This window comes from Polypterus senegalus, chromosome 14 (genome assembly GCF_016835505.1).
Source record: "Polypterus senegalus isolate Bchr_013 chromosome 14, ASM1683550v1, whole genome shotgun sequence".
Taxonomy (NCBI): domain Eukaryota; kingdom Metazoa; phylum Chordata; class Cladistia; order Polypteriformes; family Polypteridae; genus Polypterus; species Polypterus senegalus.
Window position 1 is genome coordinate 88,255,173 of NC_053167.1, and position 17,444 is coordinate 88,272,616.

Genomic DNA, 17,444 nt, shown 5'->3' on the forward strand with positions numbered 1-17,444 from the left:
TTTTGTTTTTTTACCAAACAAATACTGAACAAAATGTTGTTTTTGGCTTCTCCAGAAATTCAGTTCCCCTTTTTACATTTTGAAAATTTTATTTTGAACTAGTGTTCTAGTTTTCCTCTATGTCAGAATCCTATTTTTTTTAGTTTTTTTGCACAGTGATCTTTTCAGTTTTAATTTTTAATAATGCTCCTATTTATCGATTGGAGCGGATTTTAAACACTTTGTTTTATTGCCTTTTGGAATGTACTTATTTTGAGCCTGCATCAGAAGATCTCTGAAGTGACAACAATTTCTTGATTTGTTTCCAGTACTACTTGACTAAGGTAAAGTCTTACACCATTTTAATATTTGGTTGCTTTAAAGAATTACAATGGCTGCAGTTTGAAGCATTATTTATATTTGGTACAAACACAACTTACGCCATATGTACTCATTATCGAATAGATAATATAAAAAATAAGCACAACAATAAGTTCTGGATGCACAACCAGTGATCATTAGACACCAGCCTCTGACCGTGTAATTGCCTGAAATGACAAATGTCACAAATCAAGAATAAAAGAGAATAAAATTTTAAACAACCAATCGTAAAAATAACTTGGGTGCTAAGGAAAAATCAGCTTCAGTGCACTAAAATGTGTAAACTAGGCTACAAATGTCTAACTCAGAGGGTGAGTTATCCAAAAGTTTAATGTCAAAAGTTACAATGATGAAGAATGGAATGGTGAATATTTGGAAGTAACCCAGATCAAACTGAATCCATGGACAGAATTAATAACTCACAAATATTGCACCCATCATTCAATACTCTAAACCAACATGTCTACACCTGGGGCCTCATGCATAACGCAGCACAAATTCACGCTAAAATATGGTGTATGGACAAAAGCAGAAATGTTCATACACACAAAAAAAATCCAGATGCATAAATCAATGCGTATGCCAACTTCCATATTCTTCCACTTCATAAATCCCAGTCAGTTTGAAAAGTGACGCACATGCATGTGTGTGCTGCCACTCCCCAACTCCTCCCAGAATTACGCCTCTTTGAAAATGCAAATCAATATAAATAGCCCTTAAGCTCAGCAGTCTGTGAAAAGGCAATGGCAAAAGCATGGTGGAAAATGGAAGAATTTCAGTGAATACCAAGTGGAGGCAAGGAAAAACAGACACGGGGGGGAAGGGGGGAAACTGTCAACTTTAATCTTGAAATTTCCAATTTAATCATGTAGTTTGTCATTAAAGCAGAACATCATAAATTTCATCTTAACAACTTTCATTTACTAGTTTCTCAAATACCATCGTAACTAAAGTAGCATGGTGGCGCAGTGATCGTGACGAGCTGGCGCCTCATCCAGAGATTGTTCCTGCTTCACGCAAGATGCTGCGCCGTGAGCGACCTTCAATGAATTTACTGTAGCAGTACTGTCTCTTTCAAACGTACAATTCCTGTCCTTTTTCTTTCTCAAAGTAACCAATTGTCACACGATCAGCTCTGTAATAGATGTCAAGCCATCTGTAGGCTTAGAACGCCGATACTTCAATACCTTTAAGGAACAATGAAATATCCTCGTAGTACAGGTTTAATTATTCTATCCATCCAGTGTCGCACCAGTCCCAGCAAGAATACAGTGCGAGGCAGGAACAATCCCTAAATGGGCACCAGCTCGTCGGTAGCGCTGCGACACCGTGTCCTCACATGTTTAATTATTAACATAGATTATTACTTGTTAACATTTTATCTGTATAATGTAATAAACATGTTTTGCTGCATTTCATTTTAAATTATATCGTCATCATATGTAAATAAGCACTTTAAAGTGGCTCAGGTTGTGCAATATTATAACTATCACAAGTTTACAGTGAGGTAAGTACAAAACAGTTCTACAAGGTGCACTTGGACTCGTTGAGTGAGTTTATAGTTCTTGGGATGAAACCGTTTATGAACCGCGATGTCAGTGCAGGAAAGGCTCTGAAGAGACTGTCGTATGAGAGCAGTTCAAATAGACAGCATGGCTGAGGCAGCATGTGCTTGATGCTGTAGACCGACAGCTGCGATTCAGATCCAGTAGGATAAATACTTGACAGTAACAAAGCTAAAGCAGCTATGGTATTTGGAATAATTTGGCCATTCCGTGGACCATTATATTGTTACAGGTTAATTACAATCAGATGCCTTAAACCAACAAACAATATGCGGTCAATTTCAGTGTATATGATAAAGCTGTGTCAGGGGATCTAAAAAAAAAGACAGGGAAACCACAATGGAACAAAAGCACTGCTTCGACACTGGATGCCACCATTTTGCAAAACCGAGTGGAGAACTTGCATATGCCAAGCATTTAGCTGGTTTGAAAATGTGTGTGGCTTTACACCAAGTTTAGGTTTTATACATTGGGATGTGAAGGTGGAAATGGGCATTTTTGTGCATACGCACCGCTTATACATCAGGCCTCTAGTGTTTTTTGATGCTATGCCACAAGGATTAAAAATGGAACTACAAAACTGATGAAGTCTGAGACAAACTTATCATGAAAAGGAGACAGTACTTTAAACTTTTTGCAGTTTTTGGGCACGGTGATGTCAAATCATGTGGAGAACAACAGGAATGTCATTTTAAGAACAGCTTATGCAATGACCTGGTTTTAGTGTGGATTTCCTGTATTGATTTTATTTGATATACTTTGTTAATCCAAAATATCTGATAGAATGATGTGGTAGTAAAAAGATAAGGAGAGGACTGCCAAATATTGAATACAATGGTAAAGAACTACACCGTGACAACCATGGAGAATGGAAAAGTCACAAAGAGGATTTTACATTGGATGGTAACTTTAATTTGGCCACATACAAGCAAGGGTGCACCGACTATAATTCTGCATTGAACCAATTTCTACTTGGTCCCACCTCCTAGGGATTCAGGATTAGTTCTGAGCTCAGGCATAGCATACAGGTTACTTGTTACCCCTGTGCATTTATGAAGTAGTAGACAGACACATTCCAAAAGGTATATTTGATAACTAAAAATTTTTAAATTGTCATAGTGTGTGTCCCTGTATAAGTTGGTTCTATGACTGTTTTAGAACCTGCTGTAATTGCTTGTGTGCTTGTTTGTGCCTTAGCATTATTTCCCATTTTATACTTTAGGTAATGGACAAAATGCTTCAATAGATATTTACATCAAATCACCACAACTTTTCCCATATTTGACTCTTTCCTAAAATCTGCAAGTACAATATTCAGTTTAGCATGGTTTGAAAATTGTTCTTTGTGATTGGAGGTATCAATGCTTAAGTATCTAAATAAAGGATACGATTGACAACAAACAGTCGTTAAAAATACCACAGAAGATTTTGTATATTACTTTGACATTGAAGCTGCTGATCAGTAATAATCAAATATCTACCAATTAATTTTGAGTGAAAGGTTTCTTCTGCAACAACTTAATTCTGAATGTATGAAAAATCATGTTCTCAGGCTGTTCATCTGCTTGACTACTATAAAATTTGTTCTTGTGTATGCCTATATTTAACATACATCTGAAAGATATTTACCATAGGTTTTGAAATGTGTCCATGCTGTGAACAGCTCCTTGTGATGGGGTATTCTATGAAAAGTGTTATACCGACTAATATGCAATTTAAAAAAAAACAAAAAACCACACAATACTATAGGACAACTTGCTTTCGTGGCGTTTAGTACATATTACATACTTTCTACTGACATGGTTTATTAACCGTATTGGTGAGGCTACACCGAATTTTCAGAGCCTCGCCTGGATGCAAAGCAGGAAGAGCAAAAATATACATCCAAAATATACTGGACATCAGACTATATAAGAGCACAGATGGCATCTTACTTGCTAGCAGGTCTCTAAAGTTAAACAAACATCACATAGTTCTCAGGAAGAAAACCAGCCACAATCGTATGCTTTGAAACAACTTAACTCATATAATCCAATATTTGAGACATTATGGATTGAGCTTTCATTTATGAAACCACATGGTCTTTTTTTAACCAGTAAACCTTTAAAGACCCCCTTCCATTGTATTTATTAAGGCTTAATCAAAACATGATCCAATACAAACTAATCACTTTGGACAAAAAACATGCTGGAAGGTTAGAAACCTTGGAATGTACACACCAAATGCAAAAAACACACCACTCACACCAAAAATAGGACAGATTTCAGTTTTTCTTCCAATAGAAAGCCCAGAAATATGACGCAGTGGTCTTTATTTACATTACAATGCAATTAAAAATGAAGCCACATTAAATTGGTCACTGAAAAGAGAAACACGAGAGGTACAGAAAAGGCAGATTAAAGATACCAAAAAGATAATAGAACTATAAAAACTAAATCACAAAGAGGGGATATATAATAAAAAAAACAAAAAAAACAAAAAAAAAACAGGTAAACAAGGTGTCAAGTGCTATAGAAATTTGGTATGTTCTCTTTTATCAAAATTCACTAGTTGGTCACTTTATTCACATTTAAAAAAAAAAAAAAAAGTGTTGTAAGAGGGAACAAACATGTATAAACAAGATTGTCATTCAAAAGCCACAAGCTTTCAATACATGTTCTTTGTCAAAATATTTTTGAACAGTAGTAGACAGGAGAAACATAGAAACTAAACCACAGCAACAGCATTGTACTCTTTAACCATAAAATTTCAACATGGTAAAAACATTTTTCATTCAAAATGCAAATATTAGCTTTCTGTGGTCAAGGGAAGTTAGCAACAAATAATTAAAAGGTAAATAGTAAATGTGTCCAATACACAAATACTGGATGTGCAACTTTGGGGGAAATAAAAATCAGAATATTCTTAAAACATACAGGAACACTAACATAGCCATCATAGACTTTATTACAAGTTACATGTACTATACAGGTTATACTATACAGAAAGTTTCCATTTTTAAAACCAAGAGCCGTCTCATCCATATAAATTTACATGAATAGCTTTACAAACATCATTAAATCACCCTTTTCAACAAGGTTAAGATATTTTAATTGTTGGCTTTAAAATATAGGACAGGAAAAGTACTTCAAAAATCACAACAGTAAATAACCAATATATCTGAAATTTCACATAGATAAGTGTTGTACACAACATGAGACAGGAGAACAGTACAAGAATATATATGTCCGCAAATGCATTAAACCCAAGTGGCATCATGAAAAAAATACAACAAACGGGAACAAACAGTTGTTTATCTTTGAATAAAGATAGCATTTAACAAATAGTCACATTCAGGACTATATTTTTCTGACTGGAAATTACTACCAGTGTAACACTTAAAGAAGAAATTTAATCTTACACTGCCATCTGTGGGATTTTCTAGAGTTGTGCACGTGCAGCTTGCTCTTTTTCCAACGCTGTATCCAAAGAGTTCAAATGATCTGAAAATGTTTCAAGAAGAACAGTTTTAAATGCGATTTTGAAATTTAGCTTGAAGCTAATTTTCTGTGTTGATTACATTTACAGAAAAGAAAATGCATACCCTGCAAGACCAAGCCTTCATTTGCCACTTCTCTAAGCTGGCTTTTCACATCTACCAAGTCATACTGACGTTGCTCCAATAAAGTCATTATTTCTTTTCCTTTCTGAAAGTATCAAAACCAGTATTATAAATTTTCAAAGCACAAATCCACTGCTTTTAAAATAAATAACTTCCAGGCCACAAAATGAAATGCATTCTACTTCTGGTATTGTATCTGAGCATTTTAAAACCAGGATTGGGTTATGTGTCCTAATGGGAGAGCAGGAGTTCGTAGCACAAGATTGCTTGTTCAAGTGCCACCTTCAAACAATTTTTTTACCGTGAGGAAGTTGCATATACTGGAAATACAAACATACCTGCATCATTTCTTGGAATACTTCCACAATCTTTTCTTCCAGGTCAGTTACACATGACATAGCTTCATAGAAACTGTTAATTGGGCTTACATCCTGGTGGGAAAAAAAGTCTCCATTAAAGAAGTAGCAGAAAAACACAACTTGACTCAGATTTAGAAGTACTGTATACTAAAATATTAAAACACAAAATATTCTTATGGTTGCTATAGGTATGACTACTAATCATACTAGTAATAAACATTCTACATGTCAAACATACAGATTATATATTACAGTTTTAATGACGATATTAAAATCAAGCCAACGTCAGAACAAGAGAAATCTGTCAAATACACAGCTGAAAAATATCAAGTATACTTATCCTACTGAAATGCAAGTAATTACTTCATCTGGAAGACTAGATGGCTCACTGACTTCCATTTCATTCTTGTCTGACTGACAGTCTGTTGCTCCATTCAGCTCTTTAACTCTAAAGTATTTATATGGAAAAAAAAAAAAAAAGATTTCAAAAATCAGAGAATGCTTCAACAGTTCTCAAAGTTGAAATTAGCAATAAATGGTTTTCAACCCGGGGGATGGAGAAGCACTAACTTTTGCCCACATCTCCCCATTAAAACCAGAGGTTATTCTAAGGCAGAAGCGGGCAAACTACTCCTCACATTTTACGCTGACATGCTGAATCATTAAAAAAATTAAACCAAGCTAATATCATAAGAATAGCAACAGTCTACATGCTGTAACATACATGGTTAAGAGTGTATTAGTTGTCAATTCATAAAACCAAAAGTATTTTAACTCTTCAGTGAGACAATCAATTCAGTTGCAGGCAACACTATTGCTAAGGTGTAGGCAGGTAGATGTTTAAAGTGTACATAAATATAAGGGTTCTATGTACATTCAAAAAATTAAAATCGAACCTCTCCAAAAATTACCATATTTCTAACTTTACTTTACAGTGTTTATATTGACCCTAGGAGTAGACCAAGGCCCACTGACTTTTACTGGTACATACTGTTCACTGATCTTTTACAGTTCAAAATAAACCCTTACCTGCAAATTAGTCAAACAATTCTCATTCATCAAATTCTTAAACTAAATCTTTATCTGCAAATTCGCTGCATGTTTGTTTCAAGTTCACCCTGAATCAATGTGTGAATATGTACACAGTTGTCATCAAAAAGGCAAGGGAGTCTTGAGAGTATGTTGCCATGTGATGCATTTAAAAAAAAAAAACAACAAACTGTTCTTTCCCAATTTGAAGAAACTAAATCAGACAAAAATGTGAACTTAACCAGATGTGCAGCTCAGGTTGCAATCATTTTGCTGCGGATTTGCATCTCACATGGCAGATTTTTTTTTTTTAATTTCCACTTTTGCTATTACTGTGTACAATGTTCCAGAGGCCTTGCAGCTGGAAGTAATGCCAGTCACCAAAAAACTGCCTACCCTTGGTTTAAGGATTTAGGTAAATAATTTAATTCCTTTATTGTCACTGTACACAGTACAATGAGATTCAATGTGCAGCTCCTCTACAAAACAATCTTCCCAAAAAATGACAAATATTAAAAAAAAAACCAACATGAAAATATAAGTACACTGTAAATGTGTATGGCACAAAGTACTGATTGAGTGGGTCTCTAGCTCTTGTGATGAAACTTGTCTCTGAGCCTTGAGGTCTGTGCACGAAAGGATCAGTGGCGTTTGCTGGATTGGAGAAGTTCAAATAGACTATGGTATGGGCAAGTATAATCCATGTAGATGCTGGTGGTTTTCTTAAGGCAGCGTTCATTTTAAACCATAGCACAATATAGCAATGATGTGCTTCGCAACAATTGGAAAACGAGTACACAAAGAATATCAGAATTCGAGAGAGAGAGAAAAAAACTCTGCAGGTACAGACTCAAATGGTAATTGGTGATTACATGTGAAGTAAGGAAAATAATGCCTACAAAAGACCATGCTGCAACCAGTGGAAAAATAGAAGCATCATTGTCCTAATGCCTTTTAAAATTACTTGAGATGATTTTCCAGAACCAGTAAATTGCAGAAGTAGCACCTTCCAAGCTCCACAGAAAAAGAATGTTATAATGAATAAATCTTCAGGAGCAATTTCACAGAAGTAGCCTTAAAGTTGGAGTTAATGCTATTAAAAACATTTTTTAAAAAAATCCCACATGCTATAAATCGATTTAATGTAACAGGTACAGTCGTGACAAGACTATGAACAAAACGGTCCCCCCAAAATGACCAACTTATCTACCAATCCAGACCACTTATCCATATTATACATACACCAAGTCTCACTATATTGACTACAAAAAAAAAAAAAAAAAAAGTGCTTACAGAAAGTCTTACTTCAAAATAATCACACAAGGTAAGTAACTGCAGGAGAGCTAATGGGTGTTCTCTCGTTTTGGGGCATGAAAGAAATCGCAATCAAATGCTGACTTTACACAAATTTGTAAACTTAAATGGCCAAAACAAAATCCTTAATAGAAACATAACCCAATATTTAAATCAAAGTATACAAAATATTTGTACGCAGCCCAACATCCAAATAGGACATTAATTAATTATAAATGAAACAATTAAAACAGACTGGTTTGTCTATGCATCCATCTGCTTATGTTCTATTTATCTTTTAAAAATGAGCTATTCTTTAACAATTCAACCATAAAAACAAAACTATTTTCAACGGCTAACAATTGTATGCAATATATGAACAACATGTGTCAATGCTGCATGATGTAGTATTTTTTTTTTTTTTTTTTTTAAATTTACATACTAGTGGGCTTTACCCCCTGCTCGTTTTGCTCGCCCACCCCCTTTTTTTTTAAAATAAGAGATGACTCATGTTTATACTGTTCCATCTCAGGTTTATGATAAAAGTATTTGCACAATAAAGAAAATATTTAGCTGAAAACAGTACAGGTGCCGGTCATAAAATTAGAATATCATGACAAAAGTTGATTTTCAGTAATTCCATTCAAAAAGTGAAACTTGTATATTAGATTCATTCATTACACACAGACTGATGTATTTCAAATGTTTATTTCTTTTAATTTTGATGATTATAACTGACAACTAATGAAAGACCCAAATTCAGTATCTTGGAAAATTAGAATATTGTGAAAAGGTTCAATATTGAAGACACCTGGTGCCACACTCTAATCAGCTAATTAACTCAAAACACCTGCAAAAGCCTTTAAATGGTCTCTCAGTCTAGTTCTGTAGGCTATACAATCACGGGGAAGACTGCTGATTTGACAGTTGTCCAAAAGACGACCATTGACACCTTGCACAAGGAGGGCAAGACACGAAAGGTCATTGCTAAAGAGGCTGCCTGTTCACAGAGCTCTGTATCCAAGCACATTAATAGAGAGGCGAAGGGAAGGACAAGATGTGGTAGAAAAAAAAAGTGTACAAGCAATAGGGATAACTGCACCCTGGAGAGGATTGTGAAACAAAACCCATTCAAAACTGTGGGGGAGATTCACAAAAAGTGGACTGCAGCTGGAGTCAGTGCTTCAAGAACCACCACGCACAGACGTATGCAATACATGGGTTTCGGCTGTCGCATTCCTTGTGTCAAGTCACTCTTGAACAAGAGACAGCGTCAGAAGCGTCTCGCCTGAGCTAAAGACAAAACTGCTGCTGAGTGGTTCAAAGTTATGTTCTCTGATGAAAGTAAATTTTGTATTTCCTTTGGAAATCAAGGTCCCAGAGTCTGGAGGAAGAGAGGAGAAGCACAAAATCCACGTTGCTCGAGGTCCAGGTTAAAGTTTCCACAGTCCGTGATGGTTTGGGGTGCCATGTCATCTGCTGGTGTTGGTCCATTGTGTTTTCTGAGGTCCAAGGTTAACGCAACCATCTACCACGAAGTTTTAGAGCACTTCATGCTTCCTGTTGCTGACGAACTTTATGGAGATGCAGATTTCATTTTCCAACAGGACCTGGCACCTGCACAAAAGTGCCAAAACTACCAGTACCTGGTTTAAGGACCATGGTATCCCCTGTTCTTGATTGGCCAGCAAACTCGCCTGACCTTAACCCCATAGAAAATCTATGGGGCATTGTGAAGAGGAAGATGCAATACGCCAGACCCAACAATTCAGAAGAGCCGAAGGCTATGAAAGTTATAAGGTAGGCTATTTACAAGTAACTTACAACAACCAATACCACAATCCACATTTGTTTGGGTGGGAGGAGAATCTGAGTGAGGTATAAGGAAAAGGGATTCCACTCTGTCATCTGCTCTTAAGCTGCTGAGACATCAGTAGCATCTGCACTTTGGTGTTTCAGAGGTTAGGAGCACGCACCGATACAGCGCATTGCTGCACCCACCACATGACGAACCAACTCAGGATCCCAGATTGGGACCCGAGTGTAGCCATGCAATGAGTGACACCTTAACTGGTGTGAGGTTTATGGTGGCCGGAGTGCCAATTCTGCCACCAACCCCAGGTTTTTCCCTGCAAGTTGGAGGGCCTAGGGGTACAATACACCACCATAGCAATGTTTACAAGTCTGTGTATTTGTTATCCAGATGTTCTGATATACTACATTATAAAATTGCTTTTCTTTGTCATTGTGTGAACACAGCAACTATGACAGTGACATGCAACGGTGTCAATTATTGATTCAATACAGTATGCAGCATTTTATGTAACAATATGAGACAATCCTGTATTGCAAGTAATGAGCGACAACTCTGCTAGTGTGTGTGTGGATGAAGATTATTAAGAAACATAAGAAACGATCAAGCGCTGCAAACTAGCTATTACTATTAATACTCATTTGGTGTGTCTTCACTGACAACATGTGAAGTGTGGCCAAATTAACCAGATTAAATTAATGCATTTTGGGGTTGCCAAAAAAAAAAATTAATGCGTTAGTCGCATGTGGCAATTAACCAGTAGCTATAGTAATTCACAACTTGGGGAAATAGTATATAAAGGAACTGGATGAGACTGGCAAAAAAGTCAGAAAGTGCTATTGATGTGCCAGGCCAACGAGGAGGGAAACAATTGTGTATGCTACTATGTTTCTACCATCATGATAAAATCTTCTTGTCAGACATCTGTACAGTACTGATTTTCTAATTTGAGATTTCAGAATAAAAAAAAAAAAAAAATAAGTTCTGTTGTAGAGAGTTTGCAGTCAATCAGGAAGCTGGCATCACAGCATCCAAATGCTAAGGTCAACAGTTAAGAACACTGCAGGTGGTTGGCTCTAGCTTATCAGTGCATGCTTCAGTGCACTGGCTACTACTACAGTATCCACAATCTCCTCAAGAGCAGCAGGAACGTTATTGCGTGTTACTATTTACACTTACTACCTTGCACTACACATTTACTTTTTACTTTGTGTATATATAGTCTCTCTTCTCATTAAAGCTTTTGTTTGTGGCACTATAAACAACACAGTAACCTGTTACTATCTGTATTGTTACAAAACTATCAATGAATGCAGGTTCAGTCCCAAAGCTTGGTCCCGTTAAAATATTTCTTTGTTCATAAAAACATTTTCTGGAAGCTATTTACTTAAACATATTAGCCAAAAAATATATGCATTTATGACACTGAGCATACAACTGGATGCCTGACATTTAGATTACACAACACATTTGATTCATGCCCATTCCTTTTGCTATTCAAAGCCCACTGTATCAAATTATAAAATTACTACTTCTGAGTGGAGTATTCAGTTAAAACAGATAAGTGCATCACACAAAAAAAAAAAATAAATAAACTACTTCTTTCAGTACTAATGGGAAACTTTGCAATCTGCCTAGGCACATTGTTAAAGCACACTAACTTTTATTCAAAGAAAGCATTTTTCAATTTGATTAAAATTAAAGTAAAAAAAAAAAAAAATCAGGGGTTAAAAAAAATGTTAATAGGGATTACCTGTCTGCATATCTAAGTGTATTCAAAGTATATTCACAAGAGCTCATGCCAGGAGAAATCATTGCTATCTACAAAATTAAGGGAAACATATCAAACGTTTGCATTAAATATCAAAACATTTAAAGATAGCAAATGAAGAATAAACTTAAGGTAAATTTCATTAGAAATAGAGCATACAAATTCACAGGATTGAGGCATATGGATAAACTATATTGCAACCAGAATGTTTCTTCAACAATAAACAGTATCAGACTTTAAGTCCTACTACTACCAACACACAAACTACAAACAAGGCAGTTTGTATATCTAAACCATAGGTTTACCACCCTAAATGTATATAGCAATATAAAAGTGACTAGAGAAAAGTGTATAATGATATGACTGAAACTGGTAACTCAGATACAACTACAAAACCCAGTTGGTCTGCTCCTGTGTCATCATCTTCCCAAATAGCTCATATTTAAAACAGAGAATGGATATAGAAATGTATAGTTCAAATACCAAAATATTCCATTATATACAAATTATACACAGACCAGTGTTCCTTCAAAATCTCTGTCAACCACACAGAAGTACCTTTTATAGTGATGATTTACCTAAACTTCAGTTCCAGTCCAACATTAGTCCAAGATAGTGGGATGAATGTCTAACTTACCATGCAGGTCTTAGAGTTTTCACCGATGAATGAATCTCTCAAAACTTGTGTAAGCTTACTCATTCTGAAAGGGGTGTGAGCCTGGTTATTTCCAAGAGCTCGAATACACTCCTGAAACAGAAAAGCTCCTGTATTAAATTTCCTTGATAGAAGTATTTTTTAGGATTTATGTTCTATAACGGAATATTTTAAACCTGAAGTTGGATTAGTTTTTACTATTATACTACTTGAATAAAACACAAACACTATTAAAAGCAACAAAGACATTTACCTTTAAAGCTAGAAGACTTCTATTGATCTCAGCACCTTCGACTAAAGTCTGCCTGTCAGAACTGCAAACATCAGCTCCTCGCTCATTGCCCGCTAGATCTACCAAGGAGAACTTGCCATGGAGCCTGCCATGATGTTTTAAAATAATCTGCAAAACTGCGTGAGAGCGAGACGAGCTTGAATTGGCAAATGTCTGCCCTGATGTTCTGCAAAAAGAAATCAGAGTTTACTATTTAAAAAAAAGAAGTTTAGATTTTTTCCACTCCAAGTATTCAAATAAACCATATACCTAAATGAACTACCCATATCAATCAGTCTGATGACTTCCTCTTCAGAGGAGACCAGGCTTTCTTGAAGTCCCACCACCTGAACTTGCTGCTTACTGTCCTCTAAAACACGCAACTTGTTTTTTTTGTTTAACAAATCAAAAACCTATACAAAAAGAAAACACTGGAATTAGTAATCACTGAATCAGAAACCTGAATTTGACAGGATTTGTAAGTGATGCTCAGATTGCTGAACGGTTATTACAAGTTAACATAAATATGAATCTAAAACTGGTAGATAGTTCAGTTCCACTTATAAAAAAGTAATGTTTTAGATTTAAAAAAAACTCTTTCCATAATCAGTAGGTGCAAAGGAGGCAGAAGTTATTCCACTCTCTCAGTTAGTCTGCACCTAGAGAAGAGACCTTTCAAATTATAGCTCCTTCATCAAATTATCATTTTAATAAGACTAAGACAAAAACTTTTTCGATAAAGCTGGATAAAAACACTACCGAAAAAGTAGTTACCCAAGACATTATGAGAAAATAGCATCACTGTTATTCTGTTAGGTATGCTGCTTGAATGCTTGAAAAATCTCCATCACCACCTTCATAACAACATAGAACATTTTAACAGGACAAACAAGCTTAAATTGTATTTAACAACCTCCAGAATGTAATTTTTCTACCACGGAACACTACCAGCCTATGAGAATCTGGTTCAATGTCATAGATGCCTGCAGTTAACTCAGCAATGGTGGGTAGTATCACTGAAGCTTTGATATATTTGATACAAGCAGGAGTCATTTACATTTCATGTGATCACACACACACACACACCAATCTCTCAGACCTCATTGCTGACTATAAGTCAAATGAGGGCGTTTCTGTAAATACAAAAAAAAAAATTCACCACACATTCATCTGCGTGGTTAGGTTTTATGGTTAAGAAAACATTCTTGAGCACATTGCACCTGCAATCTTAGCCAATCTTATAACTGAATTTGATGAGTATGCACAATTGCTGGACAATTCCTTATTAAAATATATACACGATTAGGGCAAAATGTATTAAATATATACAAATTCTTTCAAATTTTCTTTTCATTAGTTTATTATCTGATATTGTGTTAGGAAAGTTACATTTTACTTGGCAACATAGGGAAATCTGAATAGTTCTTATGCTTTAAAAGGATCTGCTCTTTAGCTATCTGGTGCAATAAATTTTTAATTTGTTCATATACTGCATTCAAATTGCTACTGGGAATAGTGTGAAAAGAACCTCAGAAACTGGAAGGATAGAGATATTTATTGTAAGGTCCCTGGCACATGACCGTAGATATGTACATTTTAACACAAATGAGCCCCAACAACAATATTTTTTCTTGCAAACTTATCAAGAAATGCCATTTATAGTTACAAAATTGTAAAAGCGTAAACATGGCTTTCCAAAAAAATTCCAGGCCTAGAAAAAGGATTTGATTCTACGGCCATATGTGAAAACTGACAAAACATGATATTTTACAGTTCATTGCCATATACATTAATTTGTATGGATTACCGTTCTGTTGGGAGATTAAGAATTTTAGGGTCTATAAACCATCAAAGTAAACTGAAAAACAACATTCTAGAACTGCCTCTGAATTCACTGGAAGCAGCAGATAAAATAAAGGATGATGGCAAACAATTAATGATTAATGTTGTAACTCTGTTTACAACACATTGCTTTGTAGAAACTTTAATTGACTAGAGTGGAGTAAGCCCAGGATAGAGTCTGCACTTCACCGTAATAATAAACTCCAGACTTAGACTTAAGATGGAATTTAGAAATTAAAGGAGAACACATAGCAGGGCAGTGTAGCAGCAAGACACTACAAAGGACAATTTATCCAAAAAAAAAAAAAGAAAATTCTAATAACCCTATATATATCTATATCCATCTCTCGGAAGGGTAACAGTATAATTAGGGAGAATTAAATGTGAGCATGTTATTATACCATTAGAATGCTAGATATGTTATGTAGACAATATACAGTTATATCTTAGTACAGACTCCCCTACAGATTCACCTCCCAGCACACTCACTGATTGCATCACTGATCTTGAGCTATTTATGGAAAATAACTTTCTCAAATTTAATCCCAATAAAACTGAAGTGTTACTGGTAGGTCCAAAATCCCAACTTTCTAAGGCATCCAATTTCTTTGTTGATGGTACACTTGTCAAACCTGCTCCTGTTGTCAGAAATCTTGGAGTTTTGTTTGATTCATCACTTTGAGCTACAAATTAGGTCACTTTCCAAAATTTCATTCCATCATCTCCGTAACATTGCCCACCTCTGTCCATTTGTTCTTTAATGATGCTCAAACTCTGGTTGATTGTTTCATAATGTCTCATATTGATTACTGTAATTCCCTCTTCATTGGCCTCCCTGCAAAATCTATACAGAAGCTACAATATATTCAGAACTCTGCACCCAGAGTCCTCACCCACACAAAGCGTTTTGCTGACATCTCTCATGTTCTCTCCCAGCTTCACTGGTTACCGGTTCCACCAAGGATTAAATTCAAGATTCTGCTTCCCACCTTCAAAGCCCTACTTGCTCCCCTCTAACTCACCAAGCTGATAGTTCCTCACACTCCTTGTCGGTGTCTCAGTTCCTCGAGCAGTCATCTCCTTACTGTAACACGCACCAGACTCTCCACCCTGGGAGGCAGGTCCTTCAGTACTATAGCCCCTCAACTCTGGAACGCTCTTCCTCAGTCTCTCCGAGATTACTCCTCTTTCTGTACTTTTAAATCTCAACTAACTTACCTCTTTCAAGAACTTTTGAGATCTGGCTAATTTTTTTTATTTTTTTAATACTCTATGTAAAGCAACCTTGGGTTTGTGAAAGGCGCTCAATAAATGTAAGGTATTATTATTAGATATCACATTAAAAGCCATTTCCAGGAATGTCCATTTCTCATGCAAGAGTAGTAACCCCAGAGGCCTATTAGGTGACAAGACATTGCTCTTAACTATAATGGAATGAATAAGACTGTGTACATCTCTAAAGCAAAGCATCCCAGAGGGTGTCTTTAAAAACAGGACATAACACAGCAACTATAAATCACTGCTACCACACTTCTGTACGACTTTCATCTAGCAGACGTTGAGTAGACTGAAGAAACCGGGAACACCTTCAGTGGATTAAAATTTATGGAATATTAACTGGTTTTAATATTCAAAATTTAAGCAGTCATAAAAACACTAAGCAAAACTTTTCTGCATCTATAATTTGAAAGTACACACATTTGCACTTTAAAAGTGAATGCAAGGGTTATCCATTCTAGGCAAAGAAAAAAAAACTGAAGTTTACATTTTGATGGTAAAACCATTCACTAATACATTGGGTAAAGGAGTGAAGGATTTCACAAGTGGCATCAGAGAATACATGGAGAAAAACAAACATATATATTCCCATTAAAAAAAGTGTTGACATTTAAAAAGTAATACCTAAATTAATACAAGTTAACCTACCTTGCCATTGTATATTTCAAAGAATGTCACATATACTTCAAAGTCAAGCACTGAATATCTTGGTTGAGAAAGGAGCAAAAAGACATCTCTTGCTAAAACAACAAGAAAAAAAAAATTGGTAATTGGAAACTAAGCATGAAAACAAGTAACAATATTTAATTTACTTGCCAGCAAATGCATAGATTCCATTAGAAGAGTTCTGATTTTTTCCAGTAAAGTCACCACCCATTGTCTGTAAAAGAAAACAGTTTGCATAGAACATTAACATAAATGGTTTTAATATTCAGAATTTAGCACATAAACCATAAATAGGTAGCTTTCCAAAAAAGCAAAATCACACAGAACAGAGAATGCAATCTGTTTTAGGCAGCTTATTCTATACAAATATTTGAGTAATGAATGCAACTTTTTAGGAATGATCTAACTCCACACATATCCAGTGCCATACAGAACCCCCCACGATAGGTGAAAATCCGTGAAGTGGAAAGCATAGGTTTGTATGGTTATTTTTATATATTTTAAGCCCTTAGAAACTCTTCCCACACGGTTTATAAATATTCTCTGCACAGTCATACAGTAAACCCTCGTTTATAGCGGTTAATCCGCTCCAGACAGATAAATGAATTTCCATGAAGTAGGATTCTTTATTTATAAATCTAATATTTTTGCAGTTAGAGCATAGAAAACCTGTTTAATGACCTTCTAAATATGTTTAACATTATTAAAGCCCTCTAGACACGAAATAACACCCTTTAGTCAAAAGTTTAAACTGTGCTCCATGACAAGACAGAGGATGACAGTTCTTTCTCACAATTAAAAGAATGCAAATATATCTTCCACTTCAAAGGAGTGCGCGTCAAGAACACAGAGAGAGAGAGAGAGAGAGAAAATCAAAAATCAATAGGGCTGTTGGGCTTTTAAGTATACGAAGCACCGCGTTAAAGCGGCCGCAATGAAGG

General features: G+C 35.6%; 1 protein-coding gene across 2 annotated transcripts in view; it reads right to left on the bottom strand.

Moving 5' to 3' along the window:
• Positions 1 to 4,192: 4,192 nt before the first annotated feature.
• Positions 4,193 to 17,444, bottom strand: part of kif2c (kinesin family member 2C) — a 39,682-nt gene continuing 26,430 nt past the window's right edge. For both annotated transcript variants that reach the window (XM_039735706.1, XM_039735705.1), the window contains 10 exons: positions 16,654 to 16,717; positions 16,486 to 16,577; positions 12,988 to 13,130; positions 12,700 to 12,904; positions 12,429 to 12,539; positions 11,774 to 11,841; positions 6,249 to 6,333; positions 5,865 to 5,957; positions 5,509 to 5,611; positions 4,193 to 5,407 (listed from right to left, as the gene is read on the bottom strand). In XM_039735706.1, coding sequence (XP_039591640.1) covers positions 5,346 to 5,407; positions 5,509 to 5,611; positions 5,865 to 5,957; positions 6,249 to 6,333; positions 11,774 to 11,841; positions 12,429 to 12,539; positions 12,700 to 12,904; positions 12,988 to 13,130; positions 16,486 to 16,577; positions 16,654 to 16,717 — 1,026 coding nt within the window. In that variant the 3' untranslated portion in view covers positions 4,193 to 5,345. The remainder of the gene's footprint in view (positions 5,408 to 5,508; positions 5,612 to 5,864; positions 5,958 to 6,248; positions 6,334 to 11,773; positions 11,842 to 12,428; positions 12,540 to 12,699; positions 12,905 to 12,987; positions 13,131 to 16,485; positions 16,578 to 16,653; positions 16,718 to 17,444) is intronic.